General features: G+C 41.2%; 1 protein-coding gene across 2 annotated transcripts; it reads right to left on the bottom strand.

The window, feature by feature from the left end:
• Positions 1–6,300: 6,300 nt before the first annotated feature.
• On the bottom strand, positions 6,301–11,822 carry LOC123731768 (uncharacterized). 2 transcript variants are annotated; one of them, XM_045711169.1, is made up of 4 exons: positions 11,716–11,822; positions 10,638–10,848; positions 6,972–8,510; positions 6,301–6,627 (listed from the first exon to the last, which is right to left on the bottom strand). In XM_045711169.1, exons 2-4 carry the CDS (start codon positions 10,821–10,823, stop codon positions 6,310–6,312), a joined length of 2,043 nt encoding a protein of 680 aa, XP_045567125.1. In that variant the 5' UTR covers positions 10,824–10,848; positions 11,716–11,822; the 3' UTR covers positions 6,301–6,309. The 2 variants fall into 2 exon arrangements, with proteins under 2 accessions (XP_045567125.1, XP_045567126.1); XM_045711170.1 differs by lacking the exon at positions 11,716–11,822 and adding an exon at positions 10,946–11,031.
• Positions 11,823–19,112: the final 7,290 nt, after the last annotated feature.

A 19,112-nucleotide genomic window follows, 5' to 3' on the forward strand; every position in this document is an offset into this window, starting at 1 on the left:
CGCAAATTCAACAATGAGTGGTTTGGAAGGAATCAGTCGCTAACTGCAAGAATTGCAAAGCAGTCATTAGCCTGCTATTCACTGGAGTGGCTGTGTAGTCCCAAGTCTAAGATTAAGGGTCTCTTTTCAATCAACATTGGCCATGCTGTCAGTGAAGCATGATTTGTGCCGCGCTCAAAACAACTGTTAACTCGGAACCGCAAAATCTGACTTTAGTAAGTTCAAGACAACTGGGAACTCGGGAAAAATGATCTACGACTAGGAAAATACATTTTGAACTTTCATCCAGCTCGAATTGTAAATTCAGAACTCAGGCCTCATTCTAGAGCTACGTCCTGAAGATCACTGATGTCATCATGATTCATGCTTTTGTTGTTGAGTTCCCAGTTTTCTTGAATGCACCATGAAGATGGACCGCCGCGCCACCTTCCTGTTCAAGTGAGCACAGCACAACAAGGTGAGTCCGAAAATGTCTTGTATGCTGCTACATAAATTAAGTAATATGGCAGGGAGCTATATATATACCGTAGCTAAGAAAGTAAGCTGATAGTAGCCCATGTGCCTCACCGAATGAATGAACTATTTTGCTGCCAGACAAAACTCAGCTGATAGCCAGGTATAGCAGTGGTAAGGTGTTGGGACAGCTTTATGTAGGCTCGAACAGTTTGTGGGCACCGTTATTCACCCTTATAGTGCAATTCATGTATTGTTTAGTGTTGTGTGGTGGCTTTGTTGGCATGCATCCAACATTTTATTTTCTTTGTCTCACCAAGATTTACAAGCTAAAATCGCCACTGATCATATTCCCTCAATCATATCCCCTCTATCATATTCCCCTCTATCATATTCCCTTCTATCATATTCCAATCTATCATATTACCCTATATCATATTCCCTATATATCATATTCCCTCTATAATATTCCCCTCTACCATATTCCCTTCTAACATATTCCCTTCTATCATATTCCACTCTATCATATTCCTCTATATTATTCCTCTCTCTCATATTCCCCTCTATCAATTTCCTCTCTATTATATTCATCTATAAAGTTTACCCCTCTGTCATGTTCCCCTCTATCATTTTCCTTTCTATCATATTCCCCTCTATCAAATTCCCCTCTATCAAATTCCTCTATATCAAATTCCCCTCTATCAAATTTCCTCTATATCATATTCCCCTCTATCAAATTCCCCTCTATCAAATTCCCCTCTATCATGTTCCCCTCTATCAAATTCCCTCTATCATGTTCCCCTCTATCAAATTCCCCTCTATCAAATTCCTCTATATCAAATTCCCCTCTATCAAATTTCCTCTATATCATATTCCCCTCTATCAAATTCCCCTCTATCAAATTCCCTCTATCATGTTCCCCTCTATCAAATTCCCTCTATCATATTCCTCTCTATCATATGTTAAGGCCCGACGCCGGAGATGAGAAGCAGGTATGGGGAGTTAAACATTTAATCGGGAACAGACCGAACAAGACAGGAACCGTGTCAACACACGGGTAAACAAGGACATATGACAATGAATGCATATGCAGGGAACAGAGTTTGGAACACGACAGATATGGGGAAGGTAATGACAGAGGTGATTTAGTCCAGGTGGGGTCCAATAATCGCTGAAGCGCGTGACGGTGGGAAGGCAGGTGTGCGTAATGATGACGGCAGAAGTGAGCAATGCTGGGTAGCCTGGCACCCTCGAGATACAGGGGGGAAGACAGGGAGCAGGCGTGACACATATTACACTCTATTATATTCCCGTCTATCATATTCCCTCTATCATATTCCTCTCTATTATATTCAACTCTATCATATTCCCTCTATAATATTCCCCTCTATCATATTCAACTCTATCATATTCCCTGTATCATATTCCCTCTATCATATTCCCTCTATTATATTCAACTCTATCATATTCCCTGTATCAAATTCCCCTCTATCAATTTCCTCTCTATCATATTCATCTCTATCATATTCCCTCTATCATATTGCGCTCTATCATATTCCTTATATATCATATTCCCCTCTATCATATTCAACTCTATCAAACTCCCTCTATCATATTCCTTATATATCAAATTCCCTCTATCATATTCCTCTGTATCAAATCCCCTCTATCATATTCCTCTCTATCAAATTCCCTCTATCATATTCCTCTCTATCAAATCCCCTCTATCAAACTCCCCTCTATCATATTACCCTCTATCATATTCCTTATATATCATATTCCCCTCCAACATATTACACTCTATCAAATTCCCTCTATCAAATCCCCTCTATCATATGTTAAGACCCAATCCCGGAGATGAGAAGCAGGTACGGGGAGTCAAACATTTAATCGGGAACAGACATAGAACAAGACAGTAACATTGTCAGCACACGGGTAAACAATGACATATGACAATCAGGACAGAAGCAGGGATCAGAGCGGGAAAACGACAGATATGGGGAAGGTAATGACAGAGGTGATTTAGTCCAGGTGAGTCCAATAATCGCTGATGCGCGTGACGGGGGAAGGCAGGTGTGTGTAATGATGATGGCAGGAGCGAGCAATGCTGGGGAGCCTGGCGCCCTCGAGATACAGGGGGAAGATCGAGAGCAGGAGTGACACATATTACACTCTATTATGTTCCCCTCTATAATATTCCCCTCTATCATATTCCTCTATATAACTTTCCCCTCTATCATATTCCTCTCTTTCAAATTCCCCTCTATCATATTCCTCTCTGTCATGTTACCCTCTATCATATTCTTTATATATCATGTCATGACGTTGGCCTGTGGGTAAGGTTTATGACCCCCCCATAAATACCTTTCTCCCTTCCCCTCTCTTTCTGACCCTACTGAAGGACTGCTGTCCTGAAGGACTGCTGTCCTGTTAAATATAGAGAGTCTGGGAACATCAAACAAATGGGGAAAGGAACCATATTTTGGTAATAAAACCAGTTGGAAATATGCTTTGGAACGTAATGAGTATGGATGTCAGTTCGGTTGTCATCTGAGACATTATGACTGATGACAGGACGACATAAACTGTACCTGGGAAAGTATACACCCTCTAGTTATCAGAGTCACATGGAATTGTTATGCAATTGAAATGTTTGATATTGAAATTGTTTGTTAGGAGATTAAATGTAATTTTAGCTTCCAAATGAGAGAATTGGGTTTTCATAAGGAAAGTGCCCTGCTTGATCAGTGGCCCACCCCTGTGAAGAGACAGGGGTTATAAACGATGAAACACATCCTTCCCCCTCTCCACTATATAAGCCTTTGATGAAAAGATAACCACATGTTCCAGTACGTGAGGTCTGCAGCCTCTACGTTAGAAGGACACACGTCAAGTACAGAACTAAGCCAACCTCGGCGTGAGCTTTGGTGGCGAATGGTATGAACTTTGAGCTTAATCACTACAGAAGTGATACTTCCTAGCCGTTGAGTTAGCAGCGGCCGCTGAAGACGTGGGCTAGGAAAGGACGGACGACGGATCCAGTCTAACAAACAGACGAAGATACCACCACGTATCCAATTTACCACCAGAGACATTCTTCCGAGGACAGGAAGATCTGTTGGCCAACCCGGCCAGCATCTACGACCAATCTACCGAAGCGCAGCTCAGAGTAAATATTTATTGCATTTTCCTTTTCCAAATGGGCGGTCATTTAGAATGCATAAGATAATGTATTAACGATAGCATAGCTGCTGTTGCTTTGTTCCTAAGTCTTCCCGCTCTTTCACTCAAGCCCAACCCCGTTTCTTTGTGTAACCAGCTTTCATACAGGTTCCGTCCACCAGGGATGTTTTCTGTATGACATCATTTGTGTTCTGTGTATTTGTAATTCTGCGTGATTGGTTTAGGTATTTAGTAAATAAATAATTAAACCCAATTTTGTATTGCTGATTCAACTTGTTAGCCAGGGTTCGTGAAGATAACCAAGAATTTACAACTTTCATTATGAGACTGAAAATAAGATGATTAGGATGACGGCTATCGATGTAAAAGATTACTAAGTATTTTAAGAGTTTATTCGGAAGATAACGGCTCTATAAACGTTCTTCCGTGGTGCCCCGACTTTCTAGTTAATTACATTTACATGATTAGCTTAATCAGGTAATATTAATTACAGAGAAAGGATTTTATAGAATAGCATGAAATATCACTTAATCTGGCATAGCCAAAGACACGACAATCATATTCCCTTTATCATTTCCCTCTATTTCATTTTCCACTCTATCATATTCCCCTCTTATAACATTCCTCTATATCATATTCCTCTATGTCATATTCCCTCTCTGGCTGCTTCGAGTGATGTATTGTTGTCTCTACCTTCTTGTCTTGTTTGCTGTTGTCTGTGCCCAACAATGTTTGTGCCCTGTTTTGTGCTGCTGACATGTTGTGTTGCCTCCATGTTGTTGTCATGTTGTGTTGCTAACATGTTGTGTTGTAATGTGTTGCTGCCATGCTATGTTGTCGTCTTAGGTCTCTCATGACGTAGTGTTGTGTTGTCTCTCTTGTCGTGATGTGTGTGTTGTCCTGTATTTTAATTTAATGTATTTATATTTTTAATCCCAGCCCCCATCCCCACAGGAAGGCTTTTGCCTTTTGGAAGGCCGTCATTGCATATAAGAATTTGTTCTTAACTGACTTGCCTAGTAAAATAAAGGTTAAATGAAATAAAAAAATAAAACATCATATTCCCCTCTATCATATTCCCCTTTATCATATTCCTCTCTATCATATCCCCTGTATCATTTTCCTCAGTATCATAATCCTCTCTATCATTTTACCCTCTATCATATTCCTCATATATCATATTCCTCTCTGTCATATTCCTCTGTATTTTATTGCCCTCTATCATATTCCCCTATTTCATATTCCCCTCATCATTTCCCTCTATTTCATATTCTCCTCTTATTACATTCCTCTATATCATATTCCTCTATATCATATTCCTCTGTCATATTCCTCTCTATTGTATTCCTCTATTATATTCCTCTATATCATATTCCCTCTATCATATTCCTCTATCGTATTCCTCTATCATATTCCCTCTATGGCTGCTTTGCGTATTGTATTGTTGTCTCTACCTTCTTGTCTTGTTTGCTGTTGTCTGTACCCAACAATGTTCGTGCCCTGTATTGTCCTGCTAACATGTTGTGTTGCGGAAGTGTTGTTTTTGCCTCCATGTTGTTGTCATGTTGTGTTGCAAACATGTTGTGTTGTCATGTGTTGCTGCCATGTTGTGTTGATGCCATGTTGTGTTGCCTCCATGTTGTTGTCATGTTGTGTTGCTAACATGTTGTGTTGTCATGTGTTGCTGCCATGCTATGTTGTTGTGTTAGGTCTCTCATTATTTAGTGTTGTGTTGTCTTTCTTGTAGTGATGTGTGTTCTGTCCTATATTTTAAATATTTAATATATTTATATTTTTAATCCCAGAAAGCCTTTTGCTTTTTGGTAGGCCGCCATTGTAAATAGCAATTTGTTCTTAACTGACTTGCCTAATAAAATGAAGGTTAAATTAAATAAATTAATAAAATATCATAATCCTCTCTATCATATTCCTCTGTATCACGTTCCTACTATCAGATTCCCCTCTATCATATTCCTCTCTATCATATTCCTCTCTAACATATTCCTCTCTACCCTCCATCCACTCCCCCTCCCTTTCCGTCCTCCTCATCTCAGCACAGCTCCGCTCCATCGGGTAGATTTGGAATTCAACATTTTAACATTGCAACACTCCCCAGATTTGTGAAAAGTAAACATTGTTTGTTTATACTGTGTTATACACTATAACTTGACAAAAATCAAACAGAGAGTAAACCTTATTTATTTAGTTTTTTTATTCCTTTTTTCAATGCATGCAAAAATACAGTATTCCTCCCTGCTCTCTCTCTCTATTAACCAGTCTACTCATCCATCTTCAAGCTTTCATCCCTTCCCTGCTCTTCTATCACCCTCTCAGTTCCACCTCCAACTGGCTCACTCTTTTTCTTCTTCTCCAGTCTCTTCCTCTCCTCTTTCCTCATCTTTTCTCTCTTCTTCTCCTCCTTTTCTTGAATCTTTCTCTCCATCTCCAGGAACTCAGCTTGAGCTTTCTCTCTCTTTTTCAGCTCCTCAGAACACTTCTTCTCTTTCTTAATCCTGTCTTTCATCATGTCATTATGTATCTTCATCAGCCCCTCTAACCTCTTTTTCTCTGCCTTGTCCTCCTCTTTTCTTTCCTTCTCTCTCTTTTTCTGTTCTAACTTCTCCCTCTTTTTCTCAGCCTTCATGACTTTCTTCTGCTCTTTCTCTCTCTCTTTCATCTCTTTCTTCTCCCTCTTTTTGCTCCTCCTCCTTGTTTTTCATCTCCTTTCTCTCTTTCGTCATCTTTCAACTTCTTATTCAGTTTCTTATTTTCCTCTTTTTCCTCCATCTTCAAAAATGGGATTTTCTGCATGTGGTTCCTGACCAGAAAGCCCACTCTTCCCAGGATGGTCTCTGCTCTCTCTGATGAAACCATCCCATTGGAGCTCTTGGAATGGGCACAGTCCGCATCACACTTCAACCCCTCCCTCGGTCTCACCTCCTCCTGGACGCTCCTCTCTTCACTCTCAATGTCAATGCCTATCCTATAATCCTGACAGGAAGACATTGATTCTAGATGTAATATTGTTCCAATGTGGCACATTCAATACACATTTGAGTGATCAACATACAATGATGGCCTCATGGGGCACACAATTTGGAGGACAGTAATTAAGGTCATTTGTTTTTTTGTATCCCCATTATATATTCCAAAACCCATAAATGTTAACCCTAGTGAGGGGTGATGTTTCATACTATGAGCAAAGAGCAGCAAGTTTGGGTCAATTCCAGTCAATTCAAGAAGAACTCTAAAATTCCAATTCTCTTCAATGCTTTGAATTGAAATGGAACTGACCCCCAACCCTGTAAAGTAGTAGTGTAAAATAGGACACCTACCTTTGTCTCTTCCAAGGTCCAGGTCCTGGGTTCATCATTGTGGGTTGACAGAGTTAAGTTAGCATCTGGGTCCAGCTGGTGAGCGTGAGTGCAGAGATACACCTCCTTAGTAGTGCCCCTCCCTTTCTGATTTGGATCATTGTGGTCTTTGTCATGGATGCATGCCAGGCTTGGATGAAGTGCTAGGACTGCGTTTTTATCACCTATCAGTTCCTCTCTCTTGACAGTGGATGAAACTGCACTTTCCTCTGTGTCAACTAAGCGCTCTGTGTTGTCCTCAACTGTCTCCTCTTGCTGTTTGTGGTCAATGCAGTGGGTACAGGGCAGCCTTAGAGGCAGTGCTGCGGGTGCAGGAGGACTTTTACAAGCCAAAAACTCCTCTTGGAGGACAGTGGACACGGAAACAGCTGCTTCCCTCGCAACTATCGTCTCCTCTGGCTGCTTATGGTCATTGTCCAAAATGTGTGACAAGCTTGGAGGCAGCCTTGGAGCAGGGCTTTTATCACCCAACAGGTCCTCTCCCTGGACAATGGATGTGCCTACAGTGATCTCTGTGGCAAGGGAGGACTCATTGGCGTCCTCTTTTTTCTCCTTGGTCAGTTTGTGGTCAGAGTCACGGATACATGGCGAGCTTGGAGGCAGTGCTCCAGGGTCTTGAGGGCTTTGATCAGCTGCCATGTCCTCCTTTAGGTGAGTGGACACATCATTGGTTGTTCCACTAGCAACTGGACACTTGTTGGTTCCCTCTACTGCCGACCCCGGCAGTTTGTAGTCAATGTCAAAGACACGTGACAGACTTGGAGGCAGCATTGGGACAGGGCGTTTAGCTGCTGATCTGCCCACTCCATCAACAGTAGCTGTACCTGAAGTGTTCTCTGTAGCACCTGAGACCTCATAGGCATCCTCTACTGTCTGCTCTGGTGGCATGAAGTCACCGTCAAAGACTGATGGCAGGCATGGAGTCAGCACTGAAAGAAGACTTCTAGCTGCCCATCGGTTCTCTCTCTTGACAGTGGCCGTGCCTGCAGTAGCCTCTTTGGCAACTCGGTACTCTGTGGCTAAAACAGCAGGCTGGGAGGTTTCCGGGACATTGAATGATTTGCCAATGAACCGCTGAGCCAGTGGTGGGAGGGAGAAAGGATAGAATCTGTCCTCTTCCTTGATATTAGATTTTGCCACTGGAGCAACTGAGACCTCAGTGGTTCCCTCTAATGTCTGCTGTGGTGGCATGGAGTCATCGTTAAAGAAGTGTGGCAGGTATCGATGCAGCATTGAGGAAAGATGTGTATCTGTCGATAAGTCCTCTCTTTTACCAGTACGTACATCTGCAGTGGCCTCTGTGGCAACTGGGCACTCAGCAGGGACAAAGTATGAAAATACAATGAACCGCTGTGCCTCCTGAGCGCGTATGGCCAATTGAGAGGGGGGATGTAACATGGTTGGTATAGGCCTCCGATTGGTGAAAGCCAGTGGTGGGAGGGAGTCAATACAGGGAGCCATGAACTCAGTGAGTGGACGGTTTGTCACATCTCTCACATTCTACGGGAGAAAAAAACAGACATGTTGAAAGTGATCACATTCAGTACATACATACTTTGTGAGTCAATGCTATTTACTTATACATCACATATACAGTGCCTTCGGAAAGTTTTCAGACCCCTTCACTTTTCCCACATTTTGTTACCTTACAGCCTTATTCTAAAATTGATTAAATCGTTTTTTCCCCTCATCAATGTACACACAATACCCCATAATGACAAAGCAAAAACAGAATTGTTCCAAATTCATCACACATTTCTTTTGAAATATCACATTTACATAAGTTTTCAGACCCTTCACTCAGTACTTTGTTGAAGCACCTTTGGCAGCGATTACAGCATAGAATATTTTTGGGTATCACTCTACAAACTTGTGCTGCGGGAATTCTCCCTTTCTTCTCTAAAGATCCTCTCAAGCTAAGTTAGGTTGGATGGGGAGCGTTGCTGCACAGCTATATTCAGGTCTCTCCAGAAATGTTCGATCCGGTTCAATTCCAGACTCTGGCTGGGCCACTCAAGGACATTCAGAGACTTGTCCTGAAGCCACTCCGGCATTGTCTTGGCTTTGTACTTAGGGTCATTGTTCTATTGGAAGGTGACCCTTCGCCCCAGTCTGAGCTCCTGAGCATTCTGGAGCAGGTTTTCATCAAGGATCTCTCTGTACTTTGCTCGTTCATCTTTGCCTCAATCCTGACTAGTCTCCCATTCCCTGCCGCTGAAAAACATCCCCACAGCATGATGCTGGCACCACCATGCCTCACCGTAGGGATGGTGGCAGATTTCCTCCAGACGTAAAGCTTGGCATTCAGGCCAAAGAGTTCAATATTGGTTACATCAGACTAGAGAATCTTGTTTCTCATGGTCTGGGAGTCTTTAGGTGCGTTTTGGCAAACTCCAAGCGGGCTGTCATGTGCCTTTAACAGAGGAGTGGCTTCCATCTTGCCACTCTACCTTAAAGGCCTGATTGGTGGAGTGCTGCAGAGATGGTTGTCCTTCTGGAAGGTTCTCCCGTCTCCACAGAGGAACTCTAGAGCTCTGTCAGAGTCACCATCGGGCTGTGGTCACCTCCCTGACCAAGGCCCTTCTCCCCCGATTGCTCAGCTTGGCCAGCTCTAGGAAAAGTCTTGGTGGTTACAAACTTCTTCAATTTAAGAATGATGGAGGCCACTGTGTTGTTGGGGACCTTCAATGTTGCAGAGAGTTTTTGGTACCCTTCCCCAGATCTGTGCATCGACACAATCCTATCTCGGAGCTCTACAGACAATTCCTTCGATGTCATGGCTTGGTTTTTGCTCTGACATGCACTGTCTGTTGTGGGACCTTATATAGACAGGTGTGTGCCTTTCCAAATCATGTTCAATCAGTTGAATTTACAACAGGTGGATTCCAATCACATTGCAGAAACATCTCAAGGATGATCAGTGGAAACAGGATGAACATGAGCTCAATTTCCAGTCTCATAGCAAAGAGTCTAAATACTTATGTAAAACAGGTATTTCAACATTTCTACAAACCGGTTGTCGCTTTGTCAATATGGGGTATTGTTTGTAGATTGCTGAGAATTTGCATTTATTTAATCAATTTTAAATTAAGACTATTACGTAACAAAAGGTGGAAAAAGTCAAGGTGTCCGAATACTTTCCGAAGGCACTGTATATATCTAGTGTCCTCTCAGATGCTCTGCACCAGTCTGTACCAACCCTGGTCTTCTAGTCAATGGCTCAACTAAGTGTAAAAATACACGCACCACACCCAGCATAACATTTGACATTTTAGACATTTAGCAGATGCTTTTGTCCAGAACGACTTACAGTTAGTCCATTGAACTTAAGGTAACTAGGTGGGACAACCATATAATCCTGATATGAAGGTCTACGAGAGATCGCTTGGTCTAGTTTTTAAAATTTTTAGAAAAGACAAGACAACCATAAGAACTGAGGACTATGTACATAACAATACTCAAACAGAGAGACAGACACAATACAACACAAGAAAAGATATCAGACAAAATATTGTTGTCTTACATTCCATGGCATATCGCACATTTTTCCCTTATATTGACGTATTTACTTTAATCAATAATGTTCAATAGAACTCTAGTCCACTTTGTCAAAGTTGGTCTTGTTACCTCCTCAATCAGGCTTGGCATTTTCCTCGTCTCAAACCAAATCCTCTTCATTTCCTTCTCCTGCTCCCTCTGGGTCTGCCACACCAGAGCCAACCTGACTCCCAGCTCCATCACGTAGTCTGTCTGGATCACCCTTTCCTTCAACTGACACTCAGCCCTCCTCTGTGTCAGCGTTGAACCCTCCATGTCTTCCTCCTAGCTAACAATAACTCTGGAAAATACATAACGTTGTAGTAAGTGGCGTGTTTCTAACCAAAGAATAATGCATCTCTTTACAATATGCACACATTTTCTTCCCGTTTACTTACAATGAAGCAAGTGACAATCCTGATCCAGAGATGATTACGCAATAGGCCTATCTGATTTACTAGTAAAAAGTTGGCTACTGGAAAAGTGACCAAGTTCAAATGAATTGATTTTGGCTGTTCCCATCATTATGTGCTCAATATCCTTTATGACATCATCATTGTGATGCAAGCCGTTGCCATTGGAGATGACAAAGCACAACACAGACTTTAGTTACCAACATATATTGTAATCAATTATCTCAATAAATATGTACCAAAAAGGTATGTTGTGTACAAAACAAGTAGGTCTACCTCATTTGTAGCTGCTAAATTTCTAATAAAAATCAGCTTTTCTTGATTGATAGGTCATCCATTTCAAATGGTTGAATTGACCTCTTTAAAACTTTTTCGAATGTTATGATATAAGTGATTAGTGTGGTTTGTGAGAACCAGGCCCAATATGGAGTGGCGTTACATGAGGGGGTTGAATAAGGCCCAGTAGTAAGGTACAGAGAAGTTTGCTTTTTAACACAGAGAGAGGATTTTCTGATAGAATGTATTTGCCATTAGGCTGGTTCACTACAACAACTGTAGCATGCCATCTCAGGTGTCAGGATGAACCATTTACTCACAAAAAGAGAATTCAAGCAAACTGTCTCTCGTCAACAGTTTCACTTGTCACCATGATTGTATGTTAGGCCTACTTCAAATTACTTGTGTAAGAACAAGACCTTTTAAAAGTAGTTATTCTACAGAAACATAGTTATACAGTAAGTTATATTACAACCTACCTCTCAAGTAAGCAGCGTGGTCTCTCTCTAATGAAATAGGACATTAATAATCTGTCAGTGGTTAGTTGAATCAGTCTCTTTGCACTGTTCTGTTTGTCTGTACAACAGCTAACCTCCTAGAATCAGAATCTTGTGATGTCACAATGAAGGCTTCATTGCCATGACTACCAACAGAAGCTCTCATGTGTAATCAAATGCTGGAACATTTCACCTTTTTAACCTATGCAGCACAGTCATACCTAATATTTACATCGAATCCATGTAACCACAATTTTTATTCAAATAAAATACTCTACCTCATTTCAAATGGTTGACCATTCGTAATACAGGTGTTTTGCCTATTTCAAAGTGAATATGTTTTAGATATCACAACTAGCATCCAGGTTTACTAGGTTATTTGTTTGATCTCAGCCTACCACTAATGTAAAATTTTCTCATCATCCTCTTCATCATTAATATAATATTTAGGCTACCTTACTACAGTAAAACAAGTCTTCCATAGACTATGACACCTCAGTAACATAGTTCCAACAAAGAAATGAGGGTTCAAGAAAATATCTCTCTTCAACGGCCTCAGCTATTAGCCATATGATCAACAAGGTCAAATGCAGCACTAAAATCAAGAAGCAGCTCACCCACAAGTTTATCTTGGTCAAGTGACCTGAGCCATTGATGGGTTAAATCAACTAGAGCTGTTGCAGTTGAGGGATCTTTACGGTAGGCATGCTGGTAGAGAAATAAGATGTGCTGGATGTGTAATTATCTAGGCCTAAAACATTTGGTTGAAGAGTAGGTGTCCCTGAATTCTTGTATTGTAGTTCAATAAATTATTAATTAAGGAAATCAATATCAGCTGACAATTGAACAGAAGTTTTAGACCTGCCAACAGGGCCATTTGTTTAAAAACGTGTTTGAAATGTTTCTTATCCATGTCTTTCCAGTTGATCTAACCAATCAGACTCAAGAGCATCACACATTCCTCCATTCATTCCCCTCTATCATATTCCTGGGGCTTAGCCCCACATTTTTAGCAAAAAACTGGCTGTCCTGTTTTGCATGTTATTTTGACATTAATACATGTCACATATCAGTTTGCAAACAATGTAAAATATATATACAGTATCAGTCAAAAGTTTGGACACACCTACTCATTCAAGGTTTATTTTCTCTTTTTTCTCTACATTGTAGAATCATAGTGAAGACATCAAAACTCTAAAATAACACATATGGAATAATGTAGTAAGAAAAAAAGGGTTAAACAAATTAAAATATGTTTTATATTAGAGATTCTTCAAAGTAGCCACCCTTTGCCTTGATAACAGCTTTGCACACTCTTGACGTTCTCTTAACCAGCTTCATGAGGTAGTCATCTGGAATGCATTTTAATGAACAGGTGTGCCTTGTTAAAAGTTAATTTGAGGAATTTCTTTCCTTAAAGCGTTTGAGCCAATCAATTGTGTTGTGACAAGGTAGGGGTGGTATGCAGAAGATTGCCCTATTTGGGGGAAAATGCCATTTTATGGGAAGTTCAGTTCAATAAAGCAAAAATAAATGACAGTCCATCATTACTTTAAGACATGAAGATCAGTCTATCAGGAAAATGTCAAGAACAGCAAGCGCTATGATGGAACTGGCTCTCATGAGGACCGCCACAGGAAAGGAAAACCCAGAGTTACCAGGGTGTTGAAGGGTGCCAAAGCAAACAACCAAAAAGCCACAAGACTACCACAACAGAAATCAAATAAAGGTGTCTGCATGGAGAGAGTCTCTCCAATGACTGTGGAAGAGGTGTTTTTATCATGGGACACACCCGGGCCCAGGTGTTTCCCATGTAGCTGACGACCCTCCCAACTCCGCCCAGCGGCATCCTAATAAGGAAACAGAGTGGGAGGGTCGTCACACAAGTAACAGACACATCTCAACATACACTGTTCAGAGGAGACTGCATGAAACAGGCCTTCATGGTCGAATTTCTGCAAAAAAAAACACTACTAAAGGACACCAATAAGAAGAGACTTGCTTGGGCAAAGAAACACAAGAAATAGACTTTAGACCAGTGGAAATCTGTCCTTTGGTCTGATCAGTCCAAATTTGAGATTTTGGTTCCAACCGCCGTGTCTTTGTGAGACGCAGAGTAGGTGAACGGATGATCTCCGCATATGTAGTTCCCAGCCTGAATCATGGCGGAGGAGGTGTGATGGTGTGGGGGTGCATTGCTGCTGACACTGTCTGTGATTTATTTAGAATTCAACCACACTTAACCAGCATGGCTACCACAGCATTCTGCAGCGATCCGCCATCCCATTTAGTTTGTGTTTAGTGGAAGTATAATTTGTTTTCAACAGGACAATGACCCAACACACCTCTAGGCTGTGTAAGGGCTATTTGACCAAGAAGGAGAGTGATGGAGTGCTGCATCAGATGACCTGGTCCACAATCACCCGACCTCAACCCAATTGAGATGGTTTGGGATGAGTTGGACCGCAGTGAAGGAAAAGCAGCCAACAAGTGCTCAGCATATGTGGGAACTCCTTCAAGACTGTTGGAAAAGCATTCCAGGTGAAGCTGTTTGAGAGAATGCCAAAAGTGTACAAAGCTGACATCAAGGCAATGGGTGGAAACTTTGAAGAATCTTAAATATAAAATATATTTTGATTTGTTAATTGAGGATAAAACGTATCGTTGCTCAGCGGCCATTGGACACATTAAGTTGGAAATCGCAAATTCAACAATGAGTGGTTTGGAAGGAATCAGTCGCTAACTGCAAGAATTGCAAAGCAGTCATTAGCCTGCTATTCACTGGAGTGGCTGTGTAGTCCCAAGTCTAAGATTAAGGGTCTCTTTTCAATCAACATTGGCCATGCTGTCAGTGAAGCATGATTTGTGCAGCGCTCAAAACAACTGTTAACTCGGAACTGCAAAATCTGACTTTAGTAAGTACAAGACAACTGGGAACTCGGGAAAAATGATCTACGACTAGGAAAATACATTTTGAACTTTCATCCAGCTCGGAATTGTAAATTCAGAACTCAGGCCTCATTCTAGAGCTACGTCCTGAAGATCACTGATGTCATCATGATTCATGCTTTTGTTGTTGTTGAGTTCCCAGTTTTCTTGAATGCACCATGAATCCAGAAAATGCCAGACTTTGATGACAAAGTTTGGTGACAAAATTTGCCCACGATGGACTGCCGCGCCACCTTCCTGTTCAAGTGAGCACAGCACAACAAGGTGAGTCCAAAAATGTCTTGTATGCTGCTACATAAATTAAGTAATATGGCAGGGAGATATATATATACCGTAGCTAAGAAAGTAAGCTGTTAGTAGCCCATGTGCCTCACCGAATGAATGAACTATTTCGCTGCCAGACAAGGCTCAGCTGATAGCCAGGTATAGCAGTGGTAAGGTGTTGGGACAGCTTTATGTAGGCTCGAACAGTTTGTGGGCACCGTTTTTCACCCTTATAGTGCAATTCATGTATTGTTTAGTGTTGTGTAGTGGCTTTGTTGGCATGCATCCAACATTTTATTTTCTTTGTCTCACCAAGATTTACAAGCTAAAATCGCCACTGATCATATTCCCTCAATCATATCCCCCTCTATCATATTCCCCTCTATCATATTCCCTTCTATCATATTCCAATCTATCATATTACCCTATATCATATTCCCTATATATCATATTCCCTCTATAATATTCCCCTCTACCATATTCCCTTCTAACATATTCCCTTCTATCATATTCCACTCTATCATATTCCTCTATATTATTCCTCTCTCTCATATTCCCCTCTATCAATTTCCTCTCTATTATATTCATCTATAAAGTTTACCCCTCTGTCATGTTCCCCTCTATCATTTTCCTTTCTATCATATTCCCCTCTATCATATTCCCTTCTTTCAAATTCCTCTATATCATGTTCCCCTCTATCAAATTCCCTCTATCATATTCCCCTCTATCATATGTTAAGGCCCGACGCCGGAGATGAGAAGCAGGTATGGGGAGTTAAACATTTAATCGGGAACAGACCGAACAAGACAGGAACCGTGTCAACACACGGGTAAACAAGGACATATGACAATGAATGCATAAGCAGGGAACAGAGTTTGGAAAACGACAGATATGGGGAAGGTAATGACAGAGGTGATTTAGTCCAGGTGGGGTCCAATAATCGCTGAAGCGCGTGACGGTGGGAAGGCAGGTGTGCGTAATGATGACGGCAGAAGTGAGCAATGCTGGGGAGCCTGGCACCCTCGAGATACAGGGGGGAAGACAGGGAGCAGGCGTGACACATATTACACTCTATTATATTCCCCTCTATCATATTCCCCTCTATCATATTCCTCTCTATTATATTCAACTCTATCATATTCCCCTCTATAATATTCCCCTCTATCATATTCATCTCTATCATATTCCCTCTATCATATTCCTCTCTATCAAATCCCCTCTATCATATTCCCCTTTATCATATTCTTCTCTATCAAATCCCCTCTATCATATGTTAAGACCCAATCCCGGAGATGAGAAGCAGGTACGGGGAGTCAAACATTTAATCGGGAACAGACATAGAACAAGACAGTAACATTGTCAGCACACGGGTAAACAATGACATATGACAATCAGTTCAGAAGCAGGGATCAGAGCGGGGAACCCAACAGATATGGGGAAGGTAATGACAGAGGTGATTTAGTCCAGGTGAGTCCAATAATTGCTGATGCGCGTGACGGGGGAAGGCAGGTGTGTGTAATGATGATGGCAGGAGCGAGCAATGCTGGGGAGCCTGGCGCCCTCGAGATACAGGGGGAAGATCGAGAGCAGGAGTGACACATATTACACTCTATTATGTTCCCCTCTATAATATTCCCCTCTATCATATTCCTCTATATAACTTTCCCCTCTATCATATTCCTCTCTTTCAAATTCCCCTCTATCATATTCCTCTCTGTCATGTTACCCTCTATCATATTCTTTATATATCATGTCATGACGTTGGCCTGTGGGTAAGGTTTATGACCCCCCCATAAATACCTTTCTCCCTTCCCCTCTCTTTCTGAACCTACTGAAGGACTGCTGTCCTGAAGGACTGCTGTCCTGTTAAATATAGAGAGTCTGGGAACATCAAACAAATGGGGAAAGGAACCATATTTTGGTAATAAAACCAGTTGGAAATATGCTTTGGAACGTAATGAGTATGGATGTCAGTTCGGTTGTCATCTGAGACATTATGACTGATGACAGGACGACATAAACTGTACCTGGGAAAGTATACACCCTCTAGTTATCAGAGTCACATGGAATTGTTATGCAATTGAAATGTTTGATATTGAAATTGTTTGTTAGGAGATTAAATGTAATTTTAGCTTCCAAATGAGAGAATTGGGTTTTCATAAGGAAAGTGCCCTGCTTGATCAGTGGCCCACCCCTGTGAAGAGACAGGGGTTATAAACGATGAAACACATCCTTCCCCCTCTCCACTATATAAGCCTTTGATGAAAAGATAACCACATGTTCCAGTACTTGAGGTCTGCAGCCTCTACGTTAGAAGGACACACGTCAAGTACAGAACTAAGCCAACCTCGGCGTGAGCTTTGGTGGCGAATGGTATGAACTTTGAGCTTAATCACTACAGAAGTGATACTTCCTAGCCGTTGAGTTAGCAGCGGCCGCTGAAGACGTGGGCTAGGAAAGGACGGACGACGGATCCAGTCTAACAAACAGACGAAGATACCACCACGTATCCAATTTACCACCAGAGACATTCTTCCGAGGACAGGAAGATCTGTTGGCCAACCCGGCTAGCATCTACGACCAATCTACCGAAGCGCAGCTCAGAGTAAATATTTATTGCATTTTCCTTTTCCAAATGGGCGGTCATTTAGAATGCATAAGATAATGTATTAACGATAGCATAGCTGCTGTTGCTTTGTTCCTAAGTCTTCCCGCTCTTTCACTCAAGCCCAACCCCTTTCTTTGTGTAACCAGCTTTCATACAGGTTCCGTCCACCAGGGATGTTTTCTGTATGACATCATTTGTATTCTGTGTATTTGTAATTCTGTGTGATTGGTTTAGGTATTTAGTAAATAAATAATTAAACCCAATTTTGTATTGCTGATTCAACTTGTTAGCCAGGGTTCGTGAAGATAACCAAGAATTTACAACTTTCATTATGAGACTGAAAATAAGATGATTAAGATGACGGCTATCGATGTAAAAGATTACTAAGTATTTTAAGAGTTTATTCGGAAGATAACGGCTCTATAAACGTTCTTCCGTGGTGCCCCGACTTTCTAGTTAATTACATTTACATGATTAGCTTAATCAGGTAATATTAATTACAGAGAAAGGATTTTATAGAATAGCATGAAATATCACTTAATCTGGCATAGCCAAAGACACGACAATCATATTCCCTTTATCATTTCCCTCTATTTCATTTTCCCCTCTATCATATTCCCCTCTTATAACATTCCTCTATATCATATTCCTCTATGTCATATTCCCTCTCTGGCTGCTTTGAGTGATGTATTGTTGTCTCTACCTTCTTGTCTTGTTTGCTGTTGTCTGTGCCCAACAATGTTTGTGCCCTGTTTTGTGCTGCTGACATGTTGTGTTGCCTCCATGTTGTTGTCATGTTGTGTTGCTAACATGTTGTGTTGTAATGTGTTGCTGCCATGCTATGTTGTCGTCTTAGGTCTCTCATGACGTAGTGTTGTGTTGTCGTGATGTGTGTGTTGTCCTGTATTTTAATTTAATGTATTTATATTTTTAATCCCAGCCCCCATCCCCACAGTAAGGCTTTTGCCTTTTGGAAGGCCGTCATTGCATATAAGAATTTGTTCTTAACCGACTTGCCTAGTAAAATAAAGGTTAAATGAAATAAAAAAAATAAAACATAATATTCCCCTCTATCATATTCCCCTTTATCATATCCCTCTCTATCATATCCCCCTGTATCATTTTCCTCAGTATCATAATCCTCTCTATCATTTTACCCTCTATCATATTCCTCATATATCATATTCCTCTCTGTCATATTCCTCTGTATTTTATTTCCCTCTATCATATTCCCCTATTTCATATTCCCCCATCATTTCCCTCTATTTCATATTCTCCTCTTATTACATTCCTCTATATCATATTCCTCTATATCATATTCCTCTGTCATATTCCTCTCTATTGTATTCCTCTATCATATTCCTCTATATCATATTCCCTCTATGGCTGCTTTGCGTGTTGTATTGTTGTCTCTACCTTCTTGTCTTGTTTGCTGTTGTCTGTACCCAACAATGTTCGTGCCCTGTATTGTCCTGCTAACATGTTGTGTTGCGGCCGTGTTGTTTTTGCCTCCATGTTGTTGTCATGTTGTGTTGCAAACATGTTGTGTTGTCATGTG

Source organism: Salmo salar, unplaced genomic scaffold (assembly GCF_905237065.1).
Source record: "Salmo salar unplaced genomic scaffold, Ssal_v3.1, whole genome shotgun sequence".
NCBI classification, from domain to species: Eukaryota; Metazoa; Chordata; class Actinopteri; order Salmoniformes; family Salmonidae; genus Salmo; species Salmo salar.

Excerpts from the sequence above, each read along its gene's own strand:
- LOC123731768 (XM_045711169.1), bottom strand. The coding sequence starts at position 10,823 with ATGGAGGGTTCAACGCTGACACAGAGGAGGGCTGAGTGTCAGTTGAAG. Across the intron at positions 8,511-10,637 it reads TGCCAAGCCTGATTGAGGAG|AATGTGAGAGATGTGACAAA; the intron begins GTAACAAGACCA and ends TTTCTCCCGTAG. Across the intron at positions 6,628-6,971 it reads GGACCTTGGAAGAGACAAAG|GATTATAGGATAGGCATTGA; the intron begins GTAGGTGTCCTA and ends TCTTCCTGTCAG.